General features: G+C 43.6%; 1 protein-coding gene across 8 annotated transcripts in view; it reads left to right on the top strand.

Moving 5' to 3' along the window:
* The window catches only part of chd9 (chromodomain helicase DNA binding protein 9), a 71,806-nt gene that overhangs the window by 4,400 nt on the left and 41,474 nt on the right, over positions 1-25,932 (top strand). For 5 of the 8 annotated variants that reach the window (XM_054614344.1, XM_054614367.1, XM_054614359.1 and 2 more), the window contains exons 2-3: positions 91-1,765; positions 20,461-20,867. In XM_054614344.1, the coding sequence (XP_054470319.1) occupies positions 194-1,765; positions 20,461-20,867 (1,979 nt within the window). In that variant the 5' untranslated portion in view covers positions 91-193. Of the gene's footprint in view, positions 1-90; positions 1,766-7,966; positions 8,004-18,037; positions 18,209-20,460; positions 20,868-25,932 lie in introns of those variants that run through there. The other 3 variants (XM_054614379.1, XM_054614373.1, XM_054614387.1) reach the window with 3 other exon arrangements.

The raw sequence follows: 25,932 nt of genomic DNA, 5'->3' as shown, positions 1-25,932 counted from the left end.
CTATACCTTACTTAGTAGACACACACACAGTCTTCATCTGCTCATACTAATGTTTTAATTTATATTTTTCTCCCCTCTGTTGTTGAAAAGGGACACAATAGTGTGGACATGCTGTAGCTCACAGTGAGGCTCATTGGGACCAGCTTGGATCCAGTGGAGTTCCAAAGGTTCCAGTTACCCTCTGGGCTCGGCCATGGACTTCTTTAATGACCCCAACCTCTTTGTCGGAGGATTGGATGGGCTGGACGAGGATGGCTTCCCCCCGGCACCATCGCTTGTGGATGAGCTAAACCTCACTGCTGATTTTGAGCCCCTCCAAGTTGAGCCTCTAGACCCAGTGAAGCACCAAGACATGATGCCACCAGTTACTACCCAACGAGCCATGCCTTCTTACAGTCAGCAGATGGGTCACTACATTGGCATTAAGGCACAGACTCCTATGGTGCAGCCATTTTCGGGTCCTGGGGCCGCAGGTGTTGGAGGTGGTGGCATGATTGCAGACCAGCATGGCCAATACCATAATGCCGCCATGAGCCAAGTACCTCAATCCAATGGGCTGTTCTGTAACAGCAGCAGTCCAATGTGGGGCAACCAAGACCAGAATGGGAATATGTACCACCCCTTATCTCAACAACAACAACAGCTTTGTCATCAGCAACAACAGCAGCAACAACTGCACAACCAGCAACTGCATGTCAGACAACAGCAAACACAGCAGCAACAACACCACCACCCGTGTCAACAACAACAACAACAACAACAACAACAGGAGCAGCAGCACAGAATGCAGCAGCAGCTGCAGCAACAGCAAAGACATCAGCAACATCTGTTAAGCCAGCGGCAGCACCAACACATTAACACACAGACTATGCCCCTGCAGCAACAGCAGCATCACAATTTCTCCTTTCACCAGGGAGGGCAATCTCAGAGCCAACAACAAGTTCACCATACTCCGCAGCAGGTTCAGCACCAACTATCTGAACCAAGGTTCCATTCAAGGCCTTTGCCAAGTAAGGCTTATTTGGAAAGTCAAACTGCTACACTGAGTGGGCCTTGCTTGCAGCCTCAGCCGGGTAGCTACCAGTTGTCAAGGGGAGGTCAAGCCTTTCCTGGATCAGGATCCGAAGACCCGAACCTGCCCTTCCCCATGCATTCGTCATCTATGGTTCACTCCCTGCCCACATGCTCAGTCAGTGCTGCCACTGCTTACCAAGCTGCTCAGTACCCTGCCTATCCTGGAGAGCCAGAAATACCCAGTCTCAGTCAGCAGTCCACAGCCTCAGTGTCTATGCCCAACACCACCACTGCACCCCTCACTTCTACTGTGCCCGAGCTCCCAGGGACAGTATGTCAGTTTCCATCAGCAGCAGTTGTGAGGAACCCGTCGAACCAGGCAGATGAATGTGCTTTCCGGGCCCTACGTCGCTCCCGAGAAACCCAGGGAAACAAGTCATCTGAGATGTTTGGGGAGTCAATGAACTGCTTTCCCAGCATGGCCAGCCGGCTGCCCTCTGAGCAGCCCCAGAGCTGCGGGGCGACAAACACTAATGGATACCAAGCCTTGGGTGAGAATATCCTGCCATCAGAGGCTCAGGATGGAGACTTGGAGGGCCTGGAGCCTCCTGAACTACTGCCGGACCTCCTGCCCCAGCTGGAGGCTGCTCTCAGCCAACAGGATGAATCCAACTGTTCCTGGGTCGATTCCAGCCAGGCGAGGGGACATGAGCACAGAAAACCACCACCTGTTGAGTACAAGCAAGAAAAGGTAATACAATGTTACAAACTTAAGTATTTGCTTTTTCTATTTATTTTTTTTATATAAAAAAAGCATTACACATGACAGTATATTTTAGCCATAGTGTAGCAGAGCAACCCTCTGAACACAATATTGTAGTCTAATTTATATCCAAACTGCCTATGTGATCTGTCCTGTACCCATATCTATTGTCAGTATAGATTAATAAATGTGGTATTTGAGCAGGATCGAGGTTGATCATTTAAAATTAAATAGATATTATAATTGCACATATATCTGCTTTACTAATGGAGAACCTTTCATTGCTGACATACAAACAATTTATTCTTCCCAGAGTAGCATGGCACAGATCCAACCACTTATGTAATGTTTAACTAACTATCCCAGTTAGAGCATGTGCCTGTCCAGTAGGAAACCTGCAATCAGAGGTGGAGAGGGGGGAAGGTGGAGCGGCGGTACCTAGGGCCTTCTGAAAGCCTTCTGAAAATGATAATGGTCTGTCCGGCATGGACTGTCTATCGGCCCAGTGCGCCGACAGCAGGTCAGGCCTGATTAGGCTAAGAGTGGCAGGAGTGTCTTCAGGACTTAGCTGTAAGCATACTTAGGGCTATATCAAGATATGGGTCAGGGCAAGCCAGAGGCACTAGCACACTGCCTCCATGGAGTGTGGGGGAGGTTGCACCCTGTTGTGGTGGCTGCCACGGTCTGTGTGTGAGTACATGTGCACATGTGAGAGAGCGAGCGGCAAAGGAAGAAAAAAAAGAAGTGTGGTGGAGGAGAGTGGTTAGCACTTGAGGGAGGGGGAGGGGGTTCAGGAGATGGAGAGAGCACTAGCTCATGGAAAAAGGAGAGCGTAGGAAAGAAAGAAAAAGGAAAGAGACAGAGAGGAAGAGCACAAGAGGGAGAAGAGAAGCAGAGGGGGAGGCTGGGAGAATGCATTAGCTGGCTGTAACAGGCTTCAGGCGGTTCCTGGACCTCAGTTGGCTAGTAACTTAGCAGCATCCCCACTGCCTCTTGGCCAGCGTGTGACACATGACCAGCAGCAAAAGCAACAGATGTTTCATAATGGTGTGTGCACTAAAAAAATGAATTTCAGGACATCCATGTATTCCTAGTGACCATATTTTTGTAGATTTCTGCAGTGTTATTACATAAACAACATCTGGTGCACTAACAATTAAACAGCGTTTGCAGAGTGCAGCAGAAACAGATTGTCTCAAACTAGCACCACGCACATGTGGAAAATTCACACATTTTTCATTGGATCACTTGTGGGGTTTTTTTTTTTTTTTTTCATGGCCCACCCCCGACAGTGCTGAGTCTTTCTCATTGCCACTGAGAACACACACAAAATGTTGTTCGCCATTTATCTTACCAACCCTACCCTTTTCTGTATCTGCTCTTCCTCTCGTGTAGTAAACTCATGAATGAGTACTATTGTACAGGGACAATAGTACTCATTTGAGTGACTCATTTTAAATTTCTCCAAACAGTGTCCTGTTACTGACACAGACCCATTATGCCCCCCCCCCCCCCGAGACTCCTGAAACCAAACCTATGCCCATGAGCCAAAACCCCACCTGTGTGTTGAGTACTGCCTCTGCTATCCCCCAGCAGGCAGCAGGTGACAATAGAACGGGTGGCCTGTGTGAGTAAGCCCTGGTTAGGCCGACCATTTGCCCATCTGCAAAGGTCCTTGATTGAAATGAGGCCATGAACCACAGCCACACGAACGAGCCTCTCCCTGTCTGTGTCAACATTCAGCCCCGTGTTGATGCTTACGGGCTGACTGTGCTATTCATGTGCACCGATGTGTGAAGAGCCCGCTGATAGTGTGTTTGCTGAACAGGCAAGGCATCAGGGGCGAGCTGCCCACTCTTCACTCCCCCGCGGTGAATAGGGGCTAATTAGGATTTTCCAATGGTTGTAATGGTCAGCTGCAGCTGTGATTAGCACCTGGGTTTCAAGATTGAAAAGTTGTCCCTGGATGCCGAATTCTCAAGTTAAATTGAGTTTGGGAAAAAAATGCTTTAGGCCCTGTTGAAATGGATCAAAATTGAAATGAACAGATGTGTGCAGTGTGTCCCATTAATCATTTCAACCACATTCATGGACTGCAAGGGGCTTTGCCTCAGGAGGTACTTCAAGCTTCGCTTATACTTCCAAATAGATTCGTACACGGATAGCTGCGGACACCACAGACGCATAGTAGTTCTGTTTATACTGTTCACTTTGTTGGATGCGTTCCACACATTAACAGTATATCGCTCCACTACCACTTGTAGCGTATTGGTCCCACAATCTTTGTTTGCCCGGTCACAACAAATTAGCAGCATGTGGACATCTGCAGAGAGCCTACACGTACACCCTCTGATTACAAAATTGACTCACATGGACCCTAGCCCACCCTTGCAGATGCAGAAAGTATAATATCTGCTTTACAGGCATCAACACTCTAGTGCGACTCATCTGAGCTGGATGCTGGTTTCTAATGCTTCTGTGTACTCTTGTGAGTCATCAGTCTTTATGCTGTGTGTAGTCAGGAACTCAAGACTGCCGTCTGTGAGCTCTCTGTCTGTGTGTACAACTGTAAAACTAATTGTATAGGTTGAAATAGACCATTGTGGTTAATGTCACAAATCAGTGACTTGGAGTGCTTTGTGGCAGTATTTGATAAACAGGGTTTTCACCTGATCAAGTATCTTGATTAGTCTAGTCACTGGATAGTTATTCAGTTATTAACTTCTGTATGGATTAGTCAAAAAACAATATTTCTTTCTGGTAATTTCTAGCAGCTACAGTCAACAGAAAATAGTCTGGATTTAGTTGTACTAAGAAACCTAGATATTTATATAATTCTGGATTTATACATCCATCCATTCCATCCATCCATTTTCCGTAATAACATTTTTTGGTTGCTATTGTTTTTCTTCATTATTGTCCAGTTTAATGTGCCCAGAGTTTAGGAAAATAACAATGCGGATGCCAAAAGTCTTTGGCGATAAAAGCAGATGACAAAAATGTTATGCCATGTGGGGCTGATTGATTGTTGCCCAACTGAAATTTAATTGACTATTTGCCATGTACTGTACGTAATTCGCAGAAGTTATTATTATTATTTTTTTTTTAAGAAAATATCAACTGTGCTCACTGCGGCCTAAATTTGAAAGCCTGCCTTTTGAAGAAAAACTTGAGATTAAACACCAAAGTTCCCACAAGCCGTTGAATATTGATTATAAACCAAAATGCTGCTGGAGAACCTCTAACTGCTAGCTTGTCATTTTTGCCTCCTGTGTGTGTAATTTCGAGGGAATGGTAGCTGCTCAAGAACAAGATTTCAGTATCTCAAGCATCTTTCTGAGAGGATAACCAAACATGAAAGCAGCAGGACAACGTCGTAGAATTGGGCTTGCTCAGCATAACAAACATATCTAACTCAATTGACAAACAGAGAATTGGGCAGTAAATTATGCTCAGTCAGATTATCACCTGTTTTAAACTGTGCGGCAATTTTTTCTTTTTTTCTGGTTTTGAATCTGGGCAAAGTAGTTTCCCAAAAACACTGATGAGATGATTTAAAAAAAACGCCACTGGTCATTTCATCTCTACAGCAATGTGTTCCAGTTGACACTTGGCCAAGCCCCACCCCCACTGCTACTCCGTCAAGCTGTTAGAGATAACATGGAGCCAACAGTAACTGCACTTCCTACATAAATGTGATAAATAATTTTGGGGAAAAAAGCGATTTCCTAGAGAAACGGACTGCAGGGTCTACAATATGCATTTGAAGGCTATATACAGGATGTCAAACGAATTTAGCAGCGACAGCAGGTTAGAAATATATGGATAAAAGCTAAGGCCTACAGGTCACAGTGTAAAAGTCAACCGCCACAACACCTTGTAGGTTCAATGGAACCTTGGAGGTTCTATTGAACCTACATTATGATGTGTTCGAGGTCCATTGTTACATTATGATGTGTTCGAGGTCCATTGAGTAAATGAGTTTTAGGCAAAGGGTAAATTATAATGTTATTGTGATGTGTTTGAATGTAATATTATAAAATGTAGTTTATGGCTAGAAACTAAAATACAGTTGTTTGAAAGAGATGTTTTTACAGTAGTATAACAGGTATTAGAGAGGGATTCATGACCTGTTTTGTTGTTGGTTTTTATGCACTGGTATCTGATCGATAAAGTGGATACGCAAGTCCAGCTATTGGAAAAGCATCAAAGCCAGCCTGAAATAGAAAAAATCTGAGACATTGCATGAGAATCTTTGGAGCGCACCAGTAGAGTTTTCAGACCCTGGATGGAGCTGGCTGATGCTACGCTATGGTTGACCAGTCTGCGTTTGAGAGGCGGGACTAAGCAAAGGGTCAAATGGAGATACAGATTTAATGTATCCTACTACAGTATTACATATTGCATTTTTCTTTCCATATCACCCTACCCTAACATTAAAGGATACACTGGTAAATTGCACAGCACAGTAGTCTGAAAATTGTTAGAGAGCTTGATCATTGTCTTGATTTGTTGTTTGATTTGGTTCGTGTTAGATGTCTAAATTTGTGCATTTCTGATGGGGATTTTAACTTTGGACAGTCAGTTGTGGTTGAATTTCAAAGAGATATTTGTGTCTTACTTATTTTGTGTTCCTGATCACAATCCAAATGTGTCTTAATTTTTGATTTGATGGAGCTATAAATGGCTACGAATTAAAATAATCCCCAAAGGCAGTAAATAAACTGGTTTTGAAGATTTATGGGGCAACCGTAGCACGTTCAAATCACCCCTTCCAGGCGTACTCAAACTAAAGGGGGGATGTTATCCACCCTGGTATCAGTCACGCTTTTTGGTACCTAAGGAGCCATTGTATTATGTCCAAACTGACATAGGCCACTATGGTTCTTGTGCACACAAGAAGCCGTGTTTCTGGGAGACATAAGTTCGCACAGGAAACCAGATAATGTTTATATGAACTATTACTTTAAAATCAGTGTAATATGCAGCTGGCCTACAGTTAAATTAAATGACTGCCTCCTACAATATTTCTGAAACATTATATTGGCATATTCTAAGTGAATTGATGATTTGATGCTCAATAGATAGATAAATAGAAAAACAGACTAGACCTGGAAAAATCAACAGCATTCAGTTGTTTCCTATGTGATGTTATCACATGCATCTAAATCTGCTCAGGTACATTTTAACCCCTATTCTCTTTTCATGATACATGTTCTCTTAATTATTGACTTTGTAATTTTTTCCCCTGCTATTCCACTCTGCTGTTTTGTCATTTTGAATCAGACCCAAGGCTTCCTATATAGGGGTGCAAAAGACTGCCTTGCTGAATAGAAAATAAACTGAGTGGAGACTGATGGATACTGATGGCCGGGGCTGCTGTAGCCACCACAGGCCCCCGGCAGTGACACTCAGCAGGTGCCTTCTCCCTGCCTGCCTGTATTGCTGATTTAGATTTATTATCTCACTGGTTATCGCTGCTCTACCCCACTCTACCCTGCCTTGGCCCCCTGAGCTGTACCGCGAGTAAGCAGCAACGTAAGATATCTGTGTGTGTGCTCTTTCAAGTAGGGTTAGCACATTTATCTGTGCAACGCTAGCTCTGTTGCTTACTGACCCCTCTGAGGTTTATATAACTCTGAGCCAACCAGGCGACCAGACTGGACGGGCAATGCCATAATCAGCCCTGAGACTTGACACCGTGCGTCACCCCGGCCCTCACCCCACACGCTCCACACAGGAACATTTTGCACACACACACACACACACACACACACACACACACACACACACACACACACACACACACACACACACACACACACACACACACGCCACTGGGAAACTGCTGCTTCTGTGGCCACATGGTGATAGGCTGTGTCATTCACACACTTTCCCTGAAATCCTCCCCCAACATCCATCCATACACATCTCTCTCTCTCTCTCTCTCTCTCTCTCTCTCTCGCTTGCCCCCTCTCACACCAGCATCCGGCCCCATCAGCCTGTCTGTTTGGAGGCCTGCCAGATGAGGGCGGGGGATAAATAAGGGTCAAAGGTAAAGAGGAAGTCAGGCGGTCTTTGCTGCAGGCGGAAGGGGAGGGCTCAGTGGAGGAGGCGGGGGAGGAGCTGGGTGAGGAGAGGGAGGAGGGAGTTGTACTTGGATTGATTGTGTCAGGAGCATGTGGGAACGTTGCCAGTCCAAACTGTCAGTAGGTGTGAATTTAAAGTATGCTCTTTTATTCTGCTTTTTCTATCCTTCCCTCTCTCTTGCCACTTTCCTTTGGGATTAAACGTCTTTGAATATTTTTCTCGGGGTGAAGGGTTGGTGAGCTGTTCCTTGCGGTCAAATGTGAAGTTCTTGTTTTTTTTCACTAGAATGCAAGGCTTTTTTTTGACATGAGCCAACCTCCTTGAACTCCTGTTAACCTTTGACTAGCAGAGAGGGGAAAGATCGCTGGTTGGACTACCACAGTGTCTCTAGGAATCTTTTTAGGTATAAAAAGATTATGACGGCGTGAAAATCACTTGTAATTCAACCTCAGTGTAATGTGCAACAGAGAAAATTTGAAAATGCATGAAGGGTTAATGTTCCCTTTGCCCTTGTGTTTATAACTGACACAGCGGTTGTCGTCTTGTGGTAAGAAGAAGGGATTGTCTGAGGAAATATTGCTATAAAACATCTTAAAAGTAAAATAAAGCTTGAATAAAGCTGGCTTAAGTAGAGACAGTTGAAATCAGTGGGCTTCAATAAGTTTGTCCTGCTGTTCCACTTGATTCGTGGTTTTCATTCAAACAATTTGACTTCCAGAACGTAATGTCGGTCACATAGTCCACGGAGACGTCAGTTGGCTCACTGGTTACTGATTTGTAAGTTAAGCAAACATGTTTGTGTCAGGAAGTAATTTGCTAGTTGCCATGGATGCCTATGTTGCAAGTCCAGTCTTTCGTTTATTGACACACTGAAACACACTGAAAGAAAGTTCACTGCTTAAACTGGTATGTCATAATCTGTCATCACTCACTGTGTTGTGAGTCAAGCTACAGTACCGTCATACAGGCTCTTAAAAAGCTTGAATGGCCTCTAAGAAAATGTTTCCCATTTCATCAAACGTGTTTTTATTAATCTTTCTTCTTGTTTGCTTAATAGCACGTTGCTAAATAATGTTTTTTTTATTTTTTATTGTGAGAAATAAATAAGCACCGTATAGCAGTCATATGAGTGTAGAGCCATTCTTTGTATTCATCATGTTAATGTGCAGGTCTCCTTGTTTAAGTGGAGAAAATGTTGCTATACGTAGCATTAATGTTTCCACTCACCAGCATCTAGTAAAACCAGCGTGTTGCTGCTACCTTAATGCAGCCTTTTATTGAGCAAGCATGTCTGTAGTTCTAATAGCCTTCACTTTGCTAAGTAGGAGGAACACAATTTGTAACTGCCAGAAAAAAATACTTCTACACTTATTTAATGTACAACTAAATCTTTGACATTTCGCTTTATCAAATCAGAGTTTAATTGAAATAAACACTTTTATTGTATTTGTTTGTTGAATCAAAAAATAATTATTTAACCGTTGTGTATTTTTGGCTTGTATTTGGCGACCATGTACTGCATGTGCACCCCTCTGTCTCACAATCTCTTTTTTTTTTTTTTATATTATTATTTTATTTAATTTTTTTTTGACATATTGACTGATGTAATTTTCCTACTTGTTACCTGGCTCTCCTTTTCAAACCTCTACCATTCCAGTGGAGATTCTCTCCATGGACACTGGCCTCACACTGAGCGGGAGGTAGAAATCAGAGCAGGAAAAAAAAATCCAAAAAAAAATCCTTACTTCATCATATCCTGAAGTGTGTGTGTGTGTGTGTGCGTGTGTGTGTGTTCCTTTTTGTGCAGGCAGTGGCCCTGCTCTCCCTTTGCACTGCTTCAATAATGAAGGAGTTGTAAAGGTCTTGGCAGTAAGCCCCTTGCTGGATTCCCCTCCACCTCATCCCTCCCTCTTTCCTCCCCTCGCTCTCGGCCTCTCTGTCTCTCTGTCTCTCTCTTTCGCATCCTAAGGGACCTCCTCTCAGCTCCTCTCCTCAGTTTGCACCGATGTTCCCATTAATGAATGGCATCATCCGGCTTGCTTGTTTTGCACAGTTCAGCTTCCCTTCACTGCCTGGTGTGTCTGACCCGCTGTGCCGTCTCTGATTCAGAGAGCACCGCGTCATTAGTCGGAACAATTACGGTTGAAAAACAGGCTTTAAGAAGACGGTTCTCGGTTGGTGACGCATCATGTAAAGTTCACAAAAACCATGAAGTGTTCAATATGCAAAATACATTGAATTCCTCTGGGGTAGATGAATCATGAAGCATCTGCAAATTAGTCACTACTTTGGAGGGCTGCTTTCAAATCCATGTTATTCGTTATTGGGAGAAGAATGTCATTTCAAAGGAACAATCAAATACTTTTAAATAAGTCATCTTTTCATTATTTTAGATTTCCGATTGAGGAGACCCTATATGTAGTTCAAAGCCTTTTTCCGGTTTCTTACAACATCAATCTTAATTCCATTGGTTTGACTAATGTTTCTATTGTTTTGATAACATTGTTTGCAGCAAAGTCATTTCTGCGATCTGGGAACCAGGCGCCATAAATCAATTAATAGGCCTGATTTCCTGGTTCAACTTTGACCCTCTGTATGTGCTGTAGTTTTGTACTGACAGTTTTCCTTTTACAATGAGGGTCTTTTGCTGACATTAAGGTTGCTGTCTCTTTAGGTTTTACCTTCATATTAGGCGGTTTAGTTAATCAAGCTGAACTGTTGGCTTTTTTACAACCTGACCATCTGACCGATACTGTTTCGTGCTCTTTTTGCCTTCGATGTCGCTCCATTGTGTAAGTTGTAATAAGCTAATTGACTAGGGATGCACCGATCAGACTTCTTCAGTCATGATACCTGGACTTGGTATCGTCTGATACAGAGTATTGATCTGACACCAGTGTTCAAATAATAAACTGAAGGCCTCACTGTGAAAAAGTGACTAGGATCATTATGTTATGTGTAAGGGAATATATCAGGTTTGACTTAAATATTGCTTTGTGAACTTTGTAAAACATAAATATATCAAATGAAGACATGCATATAAATGTACTAAATTGTTAGTTATTAAATAATGGTTTCTGATACCAGAACGGCCCATTGTCACCTACACCTGATCCTGCTATTTGAGTCAGTATTGCACTGGTATCCGTTTTGGTATCGGTGCCTCTCTAGAATTAACATTGTTTGCGAGACCTTTTTCTAAAAGGCGTGAGAGACGGCACTCGGGAGTCTGCTAGCTCGCTGCTCTTGCCACCGTTATTAGATGGTCTGATTAAACAATGTCGGGCTGAAAAAAAATGTGAATGCAGGTTGAAATTCGACTGTCAGGAGATGTAGTCACTAAATCAAGTAGGAATAGAAGAGCTATGTGTAGGGAAAAATCTGCGAGCCGTCTCAGAGATGATGCATGAAAAGCGTATTTTTATAGATCACAACACACTTGTAATGCGCTGCAAAAGAGTTTATCCTTTGTTTTTGTAAAGTTTATATACCGAAATGTGTCGGACAGATACTGGCATATAAAAGTTGCAGATCTTGATATTATTATAGACTGTTGTAGCCTTTTCTTTTTTAAAGCACTTTCTAAATAAAAAGGGGGTTCAGAATTATCTCACTGCTTATATAAATTCTTGAAACAGTAGTCATGTGCAGTATTATAGAAATTGAGGATGCGATGCATTGAGATTCATAAAGTATCATTCGAATCATTGGCCGGAGAATCTTAATCGACACACCTCTAATGTGATGGCTAAACAGGTTACCTCTCCGCAACTTTAACTTCTTCTAAAAAGTGCATTCGGAGTTCATTCATGTTTTATTTAACACAAAAGAGACTTGCATTTAGAGCGGTGTCCTTTTGAACAGGAAAAGATCCACAATTGCACTGCTGGCATTAAAAAAAAAAGCTAGTCAGCTAGTATTTGTGAAGGGCATCCCTCTGTGGATGGGTGACTTCTTGCTTTCACTTTGGCTCATGCTAGGTAGTGTGTGCCCAAAGTGCTCTCCCTTAAAATATCATCCTAAATCTTGCTGAGCGACTGCCCTCTGCTCTTACATTAGGGCAGATACCCTAATTAGAATCACAGCCTGCTCTTCTCAGTCACTGGGCCTGGTAGAACAGAGTCAGGCCTAGGCTATTCTCTGTATCCTGCGTGACCCTCAAACCCAAGTCAAAGCTGTTTTTGACATGAGTTAGTAAGACATTGAGCATCACCATGAAGCTTAACTAAACCAAGACACAAAACCGTGGTCAGGCTACATAGATAATCATATCAAAAACTTGTTTCTTACTTTTCTAACTTCCTTTTTGTATTTTTTCTAATGCAGGAAAAACATTCAGGTATTTTCACTAGACTTATTCAGGTATGACATACACTGAAAGGTGACAGCAGACGTCTTCTCTCTTTGCCGTGCATTACTAGAACATTCTCCCTCCAGTCACCCCCTAGTGTTTAACTCTGTCCTAGCAAGATAATTAGAGAAAAACATGCTGCATTTGTTACACTTCACATGGATCTGTCTGTGATCATAAATGTCTTTATTAGCTATAGGAACAGCTGTCCGTGCTGAAATTGATTTTAAAAAAGGGAGTCAATTAGTGGACTGCTTAATAGCGAGCTAATAGGTCGTCTTTGTTAAAGCCTGCTGGATTGGAGTTGATTGGGAGTGTAGCAGGGCTGTAGCGGTGAGACAAGTCGCTGGAACGGTTGGTTAATTGTATCTAGTGCGCTAATTGCTGTATTTGCACAGTATTAACTTGGTGTAGAGATTATGTGATTGTGTGAGTAAGAGAGTGAATGTGTGTGTGTGAAAGGGAAGGACGAGGAAAGGAAACTGGATGTTGGCATCGCATCTGTTTATCTTGGTACATAATGCTGCCTTTGAAGTGTGTGTGTGTGTGTGTGTGTGTGTGTGTGTGTGTGTGTGTGTGTGTGTGTGTGTGTGTGTGTGTGTGTGTGTGTGTGTGTGTGTGTGTGTGTGTGTGTGTGTGTGTGTGTGTGTGTGTGTGAGATAATATAAACATCTCAGTCAGACACACAATGCTAGCAGTGTTGTATACTCTAAGATTGTTGCAGTTGTCAGACTTGAGCTTTGCTTCCTTCTTCTTTTTACATTGTTGGCTTATTGCATGGTTATGTATGCTGCTGTATGTCTTAAGTTGAAATAGGCTGACAATTCCTATATGAAGTCACTGATATCATGCAACTGTTAGGTGCCAAACGAATCAAGTAACTGATCCAGATAAATACATTTGAAGAAGTATCATAATATGATTTGGTTTTCTTACAATGATATTGCTAGTGAAATTTTAGTTTTGTTAGTTTGTACTTTATTATTTCTCCCTGGGTAGTTCTTCTATCCGGGCTTTCTGGTCACAGTGGAGCAAACCAGACCGTCGTAATGATGCTCTGTTAGACTTTCAGCAGCTTCTCTAGAGGACACATCGCTGGGCCCAGCTACTGTTACTCTTGGCCCTGAATAAAGGGTCATTAATGCACGGTGCTGTATTTAATTGGTTGAGGAAGCATTGCTGTGCATCATGTCTCCTTTCATTTATCAACGCCTGCCGCTGCTTCAACACTTGAGCGTGGCTGCAAACTGGCCTGTAGCCGCATGCCTAATTAGCAGGGCATAATCTTTTTTGCGCCTAGACATAACAGTGCCATCTATTTATTATTAACAAAGCCATAGGTATGAGATCTGGTGACTGGTGAGATGAGGCGAGGCTTTCTAAACAGGCAACAGCACTGAGGAATGTGTTCAAGGAAGGGTGAAAAAGTCAGGCAATCAGGCGTTGTTTGTTTATGTAATTTATGGTATTTAGCCGAGACTTGTGGAAGATGGTGCTGTTGTTTTGTTTGTTTGACATCCAACACCTAAGAGTCTGCTGAAACACAGTGCAGCATTCACTAATTAACAGCTGATTAGCTAAATCTTTTTTTTTTTTTATCTGTAAAACTGTCCATGAATGCTGCATTCTGGGAGCCAAAAATATATACTATAATAAAAAAAAGCACTATAGATACAAAACACACACACACACACACACACACACACACACACACACACACACACACACACACACACACACACACATACATACCTTTCAGGAGTCTGCACTCTTTTGTCTTCAAGACTGATCAAAATGGCGCCCAGAAAGAAGCGTTCATGCGCAATCTTACAGATAAGAAAATATATTTTCTAATCGGTTGTTACTTTGTGAATGCCAAACCACCACAAATCAGTTCTGAACCGGTCAGAAACGCTGGTTGATGTCTGATGAATGTGAGAGAGACAATGGCAAGAGCTGATTTTTATTTCAGTTTTTGATTTATTGATTGATTAATTGGTGGTGGTTTTGATGATCAATTATGAACATTTGGATTTTCATGCATCCTTTTTTATATCATTTTCTTCCTAGACAAAGTCTTGCTCAAGGACACCACGGCAGGATTATTCACCAGTGCATACAGCATTAGGTAGCCCGAACCAAGATGTGTTTCACAAACTCCTTTATGCCAATATTTGAAACTGAAACAAGCACTAACCAGACATGTGAGTTGTCTACAGCAGTATAAGTGCATAATGGATCAAAAGGCCTTTTTCTGTCATTCAATGGCCCATGGGTAATGTTGCTATTACCATTGAGTGACATTACATTCCAGTTGGCGATGGTTTTCATCTCTGTGTATGGGAGGAGCAGCTAGCTGTAGCCTCTGAAGCACCGGTGGGTGCTAGCCATCTTGTCATTTTCAGTTCATTGCTAGCTCTCAGCCCCTCATTTCCCGAATGTGGAGTTCGGTTAGTGGAGACTCTCACGGCGGCACAGGAGAGAAATGTGAGCGGTGGCGCTCTAATACAGGCCCTTTGATGAGGAAGTAATGGAGTGTTCAGAGACAGACACCTGTGCCTCTGCAGCCACCCTCCTCTCTCTCTCTCTCTCTCTCTCTCTCTCTCTCTCTCTCTCTCTCTCTCTCTCTCTCTCTCTCATACACACACACACACACACTTTTTTTTTTTTTTTTTTTCCACTCTCGCTTCCTTTCACCAGCTCCCGCCCTTCCTCTACTCCCCTCCCCTCTGCTTCCCTCCCTCCTCTGTGCTAAAGGAAGCCACTCCCCCTCACACAGAGCTGCCTGCCTTGTTTGCATATTAACTGTTTAGTGGCCAAGGAGCAGTGGCTTCATGCCATGTGACCGTTGAGGCATGTGCTGTTATTTCTCTCTTGTCTTTCTTTGCTTTTCTTTTGACACAATGTTCCCAAGCAAACATTTTCAGTCAATGACAAATTTGTGTCATCACTAACACCAACATATATATATTTTTTTTTTTTTTTAAGTGATCTGTGATTCAGACTCCATGTCCATGTTTAACTCATTAAATAGTCTTGTAGCTGTTGCAGTGATGTGATGTTCATTTAAGCGTAAATCAATTTTCCACCTTTTTATAGTGGAAAAGCCATTCTGCGTTGTGCAATAGGTTGTATAATGACGTAGGCAGATTCAATAATGCTGGACTCAGTTTTGTCGTTTGTTTGTGTCTGTTTAGATATATATATTTTTTTAATTTGTGCTTATCGGTATTTGAGTTAACACTCATTGCACTCTCAGATGTGTTCGTAGTCAAAGCGGACCCCCCAGGTGCTGTACCCTGGTGGGCATTATCTTACAGTGGATTTGTTTGGCCTGGATAGGACACTATGGCTCAGCTTCAGTAAGTGTGCGGTCTGATTTTAAAAAGTCCAAACTCCAAGGCCCGGCATGGCAGCTGGATTTGATGCCTGGTGCTGCTGCTGCTCTGCTGCTGCTGCAAAAACGCTTGGAAATGACACTCGTTGTTACGCACACACGGCAGTCATCTCTGTCTCTGTAGGAGATATAAAGCTGTCAAATGTAAAACACAAACCACAGAGATATAGTAAGATAATTCCACTGCCACGGTTATACCAGTGTGTCATCTCACTCATCTTATAACCTCCCACTCCTCTCTACTTGCACACACATTGACTCACACATTTTGAATAAGGCTTTCCACACCATTCCATTTGGTCAGTCGTATATAACTTTATTTAGGTTATCAGTTCGACATGCGACGTAAAGCCATATTGTGTTGTAGCAATATACACGCGCTCGCCCACATATTTCACACCACACTTGAATAAACTCACAACAATGTAGTGTAGTTTGCTGTGGACTGAGAGGGGTCAGAATGGAACAATATGAACAGTCATAGAAAAATAATACAAAATAATGTTTTTATTGGACAGAAAAAAGAATTCACATATTAGTTCCTACCTGGAAGACATATTTGTGTTTTTGAGATACTGTGGCCCTTTTGAGTCACTAGCCTAGTAACCTTAACCTGTTGGGTGACTTGTAAATGGTGTTTCAAAGATGTGGTGTCAAAAGGCAGATCCCCTTCCTAGCTGCAGGTATGGGGGGGGGGTAGTCCTGGTGGCACTGGGCTGCTCACATGTCAATGCGTGCAGCTGCATGAAAAATGAACAGGGTGTTGGCTTGGAAAGAGGCCTCATCAGCTGACTATGCACAGTAAATAAAGCTATAAAAGCTGACAGGGAATCTGTCATAAACTCAGGCCTGACCCAGTAGTGCTATGTGCACTGTACCTGGGCTTAAGGCCAGACGTGTGTCTTTGCATAATTCCCGATACCATGTGCCTGCCGGTGCACATGGCCCATGCATCAGGCTGTCAGGAGTCCCATGAAAGGCTGGCTTGCTCCTCCCTAGATCTGTTCTGGCGCTCAGGAAGAGCTTGCATGTCTTGGACACATCCCAGTTTCCCCTCTTGGATTTTTTTTTTTATTCCCCCCAAGAGTCATAGCAGGGTGGCCAGGCCTTGACCTCACACGTGCTCGGACTCACCACTGGAGAGTGCAGTTTTAGTCTGCATGTTCCTGGTTTGGCTGGGTGGTATTGGGTCTGCTTTATTCTGTGGCCATTTCCTAATTGGTTCCTTCTGTTTGTTCATCTAGATTTTCTGTATGCTGGTCCATAAATAAATCGGCGTGTCATTGGCAGTAACTTGCATGGGGACAATAAAAAGCGACAATGTTGACAATCTGTGGTGTGGGCGAAATCCAGTACTTTGGGGGTTAAGTTGTGAAAGTTAATGTAATAACTGCTAGCACCATCTGCTGGCCTACTTCCTTACAAAGAGAGAGAGAGAGAGAGAGAGGGGGAGCGTGAGAGTGAGTGAGCGAGAGAAAGAGAGAGAGAGAGAAAGAGAGAGAGAGCAAAAAACGAGTCTGGGTTTTTAACGACATCTCTAATATTCATGCTGATGCATTTCGCTGCTTTGTGCTTTCATTTTCCGCCGCTCTGCCTGACAAGAGTCTCGAGTCCGCCATACGCGCCCCAGCCAGGGAGAGGTGAGGGGCAGCGAGGGAGAACGAGGAAAAAGACAAGTGGAGGGGGGGGAAGAAAGGAGGAAAAAAAAACAACAACCGGCCAAACAAGCAAGCAAGCAAGCTAACACAAAAGCCCTTTTGTGTGTAATAAAAGGAGAAACCTACCTTTTATCCTGGCTGCTGAAGAACACGGGAGGCGCAAAAAGGGAAACGGCAAAGCGGAAAGAGCAAGAGAGTGCGAGAAATAAGAAGGAGAGGGCTCAGAGAGGCATAGAGAGCGCATACGAAAGGCAGGCGGAAAGAGGAATCAATGAGAGGGGAGGAGAGAGGAGCCAGGGGAAGGCAACTCTGACACACACGCACAGAGAGAGAGAGAGAGAGAGAGAGTGTGTGTGAGGGAGACACGGGTGAAGCCGGACGACAGCGAAAGCAGCACGCAGCAGCAGAATGAGAGCTTCCTGGACTGCCACGCACCTCCTCTACCGCCCACAGCGCTGCTCCCTCATCACCCTGTGAAGAGACAAACGAGGGTGACAGAGAGAGAGAGAGAGTGTGTGAGAGAGAGAGAGAGAGAGCTCCCATGCGCTCCTCTTGAGCCCTGCCCGCTGGGGGAGGAGGAGGAGACGGAACAGGTCCGGCGCTCTCGCAACTGCCTGAGGAGAAGAGCTGACCGGGAGGAGGAGGAGGAGGAGGAGGAGGGGAGGCAAGGCAAACCAGAAGAGAGAGAGGGAGGGGAGGAGGAGGAGGAGGAGGAGGGGGGGGGGGACACGCACAGCTCAAGGAAGAGTGAGAGAAAACGACTGTTGAAAGGGGAAGAGTGTGTGTTTTTTGTAAAAGAGAAAAGCGTGAGCGAGCAACGGAGAGAGTAAAAAAACCCGGCGAAAGGGCAAGGCTTTTGTTAGCCGGTTGGAGAGGGGGAGGAAAGAGGAAGAAAAAAACCAACCATGTCTACAGTGAAGAGGCCAAGAGGAAGGGTAAGTGAACTGCTCTCAGAGCTGGGAGGGGAGGAGGGACGGGGGGGGGGGGGGGGGAGGAGGAGGAGGGGGCCGGCAGGAACTGAACAACCTACTCTGCTACTGGCTCATGCTGCACTGCCGCCATCTTGAACTCATTGCTGCTTTATTTTCATCACCCTCCATACTCATTTGCTTTACTGTGCTAGACCTTATCAAGGCACACTACATGTACAGTGTTGTGTGTTCCCCACCCCCACTCTCTATTCATTCCAAACATCTCCCCCCCCCCCCCCCCCTTTCTCCAATCTGCCCGGCGCTGTAGTCTGTGTACAGTGTATGATGATGTGTGTGTGTGTGTGAGTGTGTGTGTGTGTGTCCTCCATGAGTTGAACCTGTCACTCACCAGAGAACACACACTCACTACATGTGGAAATGAGGGAGTGAGAGCGAGGTAGAAAGCTGGCCGGCCCAAATGGAGCTTACTCTACCTTTTTTTCTTTTTCTTTTTTTCTTTTTTTTCTCTTTTCTCTTCATAGGGCTGTAATAGTCCCCACCGATTTCATGGGACTACGTGCTGCTAGAGAGATTGAAATCACTGCAGTGCTGGCAGGCTGTAATTTCAGTTATTTATAGATGTATTACACAGCTGCAGTGCTCCCAGTATTGGTGCATTTTTATCTTTTCTCTCTCTCTCTCTCTCTCTCTCTCCATCTCTCTCTCTCTCCGTCTCTCTGATGGAAGCCCTGTTTTCCTATATTTTCTTCCTCTTGCTGCTTCTTTCATGTGCCCTCATGTTCTTCCGCTCTTGAGCATTACTTTCAACCCCTCCCCCCCTCTTTCTTTTTTCTTTTACCATTAACTTGAATGAGAACATTCCAGCATGATCCAGTAAATGTCTTCCCTAATAGCCTCAGCAGCGTTGCACACGTGAAAATCATAATGCAGCTCTTGTATGTATGTATGTGTGTGTGTGTGTGTGTGTGTGTGTGTGTGTGTGTGTGTGTGTTTCCCCCCCCCTTCTTCCATAAACGAGACGCCAGTTATTCAACTCCCTCCCCCCACTTTGTTGGCGAGGTTCAAGCTAATTCTCTTTATTTAGCTAGCAGTGAGAAAGAAGAAAAAAAAAAAAAAAAAAAAAAAAAAAAAACCGGGCCGCGCCTGGGCCATGTAGACATACGCAACACATTTTTAGATTAGGTCATCCATTTATGGGTTTCCTCTCCGCTGGGCTCAAGGCCTACTACTAGACGCTTGTGTAGGCATAACCGCAGTCACACCATCTATTATTCACATATTATCATGTATCAGCCATGATGGATAATTTATGTCTGAGAGGATCAGTGTAACCTGCAACACACAGACAGTGTTCACTCCACCTTCTTGAATCGCGTACTCCACCCTAAAACTATTTAATTTGTACAGGGCTACAGGACAGTTTTCATGTCACATGTTTTTCCTCCTCCACCTGATTTTGAATGAATTCTTGGGGGGGGGGGGAAGCACGGGCCCATCTCGTGCCGAAGCTGTGCTGGTAGAGTAACATGGGAGGCTGAGAGGTTGAAGTGAGCATCGTGTAGAGCGAGAGCGGTCCAGCCCCCCCCCCCCCCGCTCATGAGATGAGGCCAGCAACAAGCTCTGCTGTCTGAGAAGTTCACACAGACTCCAGAAGGTTGTTTTTTTTTATCAATGAGTGATAGTTGCATTTCCTGTTTGCTTGTATTACTCATCTATTAGCCGAGCTGTACGACTCCATAATGGCCTCATACGTTCATACACATCAGCCATAAATAACAACCTCTTTATTTCTGGCTTCTATTCTAATATCATTGCTGGTTTTATGTCACAAAACATTAAGACGTGTTTACGTTATGAGGCATTTTGTTATTTGTGATATTGGGCTATATACCTTCAAATTGAATTGACTTATTTGTGACCTCTCTATATGTGGAGAAATGCATATTGATTAGGTGGTTGAAGACTTGTACCTGCTCATGTAGCAACTGATTTGGTCTTTTTTTGGGAGAGTGTTTTTACTAAACCTTGTCTTGGTGCAACAGCAGCTTCAGTCACTCTGCCCTGCTTCAAAGGTCAGGTGTCAACTTTATAGGTCTTTGTGTCACTTGGTCCTTCTATAGCACACAGCTCGCCATCTGAGTTTGGGTTTGTGTCATCTGCAAAAGGTGACATCATGCCTGTAATATTTGCCTCGAAGACGATCATAATTCTAAAAACCTTTTTTTTTAATTTTATTTCTCTCCCTCTTTCCTCAGCCTCGAAAGAACGCTAATGGTCCTGGCAGCCAGCAACGGGTCCTCAGTCCCCCAGTGAAGAGCAGCTCGTCGTCGTCCTCCTCGTCCTCGTCGTCCTCATCCTCATCCAGCTCCTCGTCGGAGAAGAGGACGCCACGGAGGACGCATCTTCAGATGGAGTCAGCTACACTGGACAAGCAGGAGAAGGCCAATAGGATAATATCAGAGGCTATCGCTAAGGCCCGGCAGCGCGGGGAGAAGAACATCCCCAGAGTTATGAGTCCGGAGAGTTTCCCCAGCTCGTCCTCGCAGTACAGGCACCGTAAACGCGAGCACAAAGGAAACGGCAAGGCACGGCTCAAAGAGAAGGCCTGCAGGAAGGCCTGCATCGTGCCCTCCTCCAAGCCCAAGCAGAAGGCAAAGATCGGGTACGTAGCCACAGCCGTTGATACGCTGAAATGCACCATCGCTTGTTAGAATATTCGGTAGAGAATAATCTCGTCGGTAGAGATTTAATCAGGTCCTACCCAAAGAATTAGAATTCCCTTTAACACAGCACAAACCACTGCAGCAATCGATGAGCCCGAATGAACAAGTGACAAATTCCACAGCAGCAGTGTGTCAGGGTGTTTACATACCTAATGAGACCTCCTGCATATTTGACCCAGAAGTAGAATGTGCTATTTGTCGTAATCAATGAATGTGTCGAACATTTTCTTCATTTACATTTTCTTTTTCAATATTATGGTTAAATCATCATCGAATGAACAAATGGACAATAAATTCCAGGTATACAATTTACAGTGATGTATTCATATCCTTGTGATATTCGATATTCGTATCAATGTGAACGGATGTAAAAAAAAACAGCTGATTCATTTTCTCACCCTCAAATAATCAATAACGAGTAGAAGTCTGCTTCTCCACTGCAGAACCCTTCCCTTCTGTAAGAAATTCAGATTCTTTCAGATCCTTTAACCCTCGGGCAAACTGATTGTTACGAAGTACAGACAAGAGCAGATATGCAATGTGACACAATGCTGTCACTTGCTCTGATTTAGGGGGGGAAATACTCACAAAACAGAACCTGATTCTAAAAGCCGAAGGGGACATTTGAGATTTTTGGTGACATCAGATGGTATGACGTTTGCGTTTTTAAATGTTTATCTAAAGAGGACACATTTGCTGCTGTTTATTTCTAACTGGCAAGCTGCTGAATCACTAGGCCATCTCTCTCCACATGATCTATTGATAGCACCATAAATCAAATCTGTACTATACTATTAATAGGAAATCAATCTCTTTTAAGAGTACAATGTGGAGTCTGTTGGGTTTGAGCTGAGAATCTAAGCAATGTTACCTAGTAATTAAATGATACTGTCAGGAGGATGCTCATTTTAAACAATGCATACATTTCAATATGTTTGGATTGATCACTAACACCTGCTGCTTGTGCTGTTTTTGCCTAATTTTACTGATTCAACCTGCTTGTGTACCGGCTGATTTTTTTTTTTTTTTGCTGGTACATTGTTTTTACTAGCGTACATTTTCTGCCTTTGGCTGCCAAGATGGAAGCTCAAAGTTCAACAGAATTTACAGCACGCCATAACAATAAACCAGGCTCAGTCATCAGCATAGACATGGGAGGAGCAAACAAAGGCCGCATTTACATGTGAGACAGTGCTGCCGAGTATATTCAGGAACGCAGCGCTGATGTATAGATACCGTGGTCTGCCTCCCATCCCCCTGTTTAACTGCTATAAGCAGTGTGTAGTTATAAGCCACACCCAACACAAGCTATTGGAATATCATCTGGTGCAGATGTGAGGCGAGGCAGGGAGCTGAAGTAAAAAGGGGGAATGTTTGGATACGGCAATGTCAGATTGTGCTGCTGGAAGTGACTGACAATGGTCAACTATGATATCTGGCTGGCAGCTATGTTGATTAATAATCAGATGAGCTAGGCGGAGGGAGTAAAGCTGTTGCAGACAATGGGTTTTGCTTGTCGCGTGTGTGTGTGATAATGACAAAGTTGTGGCAGTGCTGATGCTGAGATGATGGAGGAATCCGTCATAGTGATACGGTTCCACCATCTTTTTCAGCTTCAGTTGGCTGTACATGCCTAATGATGCTGACAGTAACTGGGACCTCTTAGCTGTTTGGTTAACCAAAGGGTTGTTGATCTGGTGGCATCAATGACCACGCTCAGTTTTGATCATAGAATAAAAGCTCAGTTTGATCAAGTAATTAAACTTTGAGACGAAACACTCCAGTTCAGGTAGCTTAACTCTGCACACTCAAATCCTTTTGTCCCTAACTAACCACCTCGCAGTCATGGAGACAAAGCTCAGCTTTTAATCAAATGCAATCCAAGACTTATTAGTCTTGAAGGGCAGCTTACATATGCATACTGTCATTTAAATGCATTACCAATAACGGACGATATTGTTACAAGGTAATAAGCTGTGTAACCCATTTTTATTCAGTCTAACCATACTTGGCCTACATGCATTAAAAGCATCAGATTAGGGTGCATGCAACATAAACTGCTAATGGAGCCAAATATTGTCTGAACCTTTTTTATATAGCCTTCATTACGTCATGTGTTCCAGGCTTTTTTTTTTTACATGGAATCCCTATTCTTCTTATTTCTTTTTCTGCTTATTCAGTCTGGTCAGATGACGGACAAACTTAAAATTGTACAGCTACTTTTAAAACGCATGACCTTTTCTACACGTTTGATAGCTTTGTTTCTGAATTTGAATAGTCTCCCAACACAGCCAAATGTTTTCTGTCAGTGGTGTTAGTATGAATGCTGCTATGTTGCATTCTATTAACCTCTTTTGAGGATAATAACAGCTAAAGGATGCATTTGAACTTTGAACACATTTGTCATTTATGCTGTACTTTCAGTGTGTTTATTATTTACTCACAGTTGTAGATACTCCTCCTTGAAACAATGGAGAATAGGTCTTGCATGTAGAGAAATTGGTTAAGACCACTTTACAAAGGCTTTTAAAGTTACCTCCTATTTTGCCATGGTGACTTATATTTCGTGATCATGAGGTCTCTGCACTATTCTGCAGAAAACAGGGCAGGTATGCACATTATCTTGTCTGAGCCTCAGAACAGTTCTATTAAATACGCTTGAGTTTGACTAAATGAATAAGGACACTGTCGTTTGTCCTGCTTATCCTGTCCTGCTTGTGACTTGATATTCAGTGGTTCCATATGTGTGATGCAGAATCTTCTCTCAGTCCTTTAGGATGCGTCTGCAGTGATCGTTTACGGTTGTAGCACCGACTCTCCGTCTCTCTCTCCCTTTTTGTTTCAATTGAGAAAACTAGTTCAGATGTATGCGTCCTTGGTGCCAATGCGGCACTGACGTATAACTGTATATGAGAAGAGGCTTGTGGGAGTGTGTGAATATTTCGTCCGAGGTGTAAAGATTCATAGCTGGCAAATGCTCGTAGTAGAGCTTTTACTTAAACTAACGAGAAACCGCACAAGAAAGACAAAACAACAGAATGTTCTAAAGAGCTGTGCTTAATGATGAAGCGTGAGGTCTCAATAATCAACATAGGTTTGACTCTTGATGTGGAAAAATTACACTCAACAAAACTGTAATGTTCATTTCCCCTATTACTAGAAATACTTGTATTTTGTTCCTTTTTAAAGTAGGTTTTTCTAAAAAACCAATGTATGGACTCGTACGACAAAAGAATCCCTCTCAATCATCATCTATGAGCCGATAAAAGTGTGCAGCGGTTCATGTATCTGCAGACAGCCTTTCCCCTTCGCCTGCGTTTTCTCTCTTCTTATAAGTTTTGCTATTTGCGACGTTTCTGTGTGCCAGCCTCTATGAAAACGTATCTACCAGGTGCCAGATCGTAAGCACCCATCCAAGATGAACCCCTTCAGAAATCAAGGCCACAGCGCAGACAAATCGCAAACAGAGGAAGGCGAACCACAAAGCTGATGAAGCTTGTTCCAAAACCAGAGTGAATCTTGGGTTGGCTTTCAGCCGCTGGCGAGCACCTCAACCCTCGTTGAGACGGGGAGGAGGTGCCAACTTTGAATGTCGTGTTTACAAACCACAACCCAGAAATCCTACTCATTCTGCCTTTAAAGGACAACGCAAGGAATAACGCACCCAGCAAATCCAGTTTTGCCGAGGCAGGCAGGTCTCCTTGAATCATGAGAAGACGGCGAGTGATCAGTCACAGGCTCATGCCACTGTAATGTAAACAAGAGATCTAAAACATAAATACTTCCATATCGGCCTGAAACGGCAGATGACTTGATTTTTACTTCTTCGTTTTCAACACTAGCTTTTGGACTTTAGTCAAACAAAGTGGGCAGATGTAATGTTTATAACATCAGTAAAATGTGTTGTCGCTTTTTAAATGAATAAAGAGAACAGAAATGAGACACAAGGCAGGAGGGAGCTTGCAAACCTAGCGGGACAAACAATGAAGCCATAATATAACACCAGTTGTAACAGGTGTAACAAGCAACAGTGTTGCGGTAGCTCACTCGCGTCAAAAGGGAAGCTGTACTGTGATTTTTGTAAAGATGTTTATAAAACAATAATTTAATGTCCATACAGATTTGAGCCAATGTTTTAACAAGGCTAAGAGTTTGCTGCAATGTTCTGTGTTTCAAACTCTACCTGGGACTTCACCTTCATGTTCTCTGTACCGGTCAAAGCCCTCTCATCATTAACTTCAGCACTGACGTCTAAGAGTGTGATGGAGTGTTGGCAGTGCACACTCTCTTTTGGGCCTGGCTATATTTAGTTTGAACCCACAAATATAGTGAGTGTATACTGGTGCTTGCTTGTCTTCAGAGGTGAAGTTTGGGTTTGTGTCCATACAGTGACATCGGAGGACTGTTGTGTTGTTACTAATGTGGCGCGATGGAGACAGCTTGCGTGCATGATGTCAACAAGCTCTGAGGAGAGATTCATACTGGAGGAGAGTATGAAACGGCCGGGATCTCCCCATAAAATATGAATGCATCATGGCTGCAGAAGGTACTAACCTCCTGCTAAAGTCACTACTCCGCTCTGTTGAGTGTGCGTGAAGGCCTGTGTTCAGAAAGCTTCAGGTAACAGGTTGTGTGTGTGTGTGTGTGTGTGTGTGTGTGTAGTTGGTGTTCAGTGTACGCTACCTCATCCATTGCATCAGGGAGTGTGGACTGATATAAGACTCTCACCCTCATTGTAAGGGTCTGTTTCTCTTTGACCACTATGCTGTCATTCCTCCCTGACTTTCTGCTAGAATCATCAATACCATTCAAATGCTAATAAGCGCCTTCTGGATTACTTTGCTAGTTTGCCGTACCAGACGCTTGGCAAGCAGGTTGGGGGGGGGGGGGTCATATCATCACATGGAAAAATCTGTCTGACTGATGAGAAACATAAATGAAAGCAGCTGATTGAAAAATATGGATGCACCAGCCGCTACGGCAGGTGGACTAGCAACATGACAC

The sequence above is a fragment of the Anoplopoma fimbria genome, chromosome 2 (assembly GCF_027596085.1).
Source record: "Anoplopoma fimbria isolate UVic2021 breed Golden Eagle Sablefish chromosome 2, Afim_UVic_2022, whole genome shotgun sequence".
In the NCBI taxonomy this organism is placed as follows: domain Eukaryota; kingdom Metazoa; phylum Chordata; class Actinopteri; order Perciformes; family Anoplopomatidae; genus Anoplopoma; species Anoplopoma fimbria.
The sequence above is the reverse complement of the archived record's forward strand: the minus strand, read 5'-3'. Positions and strand labels throughout refer to the sequence as shown.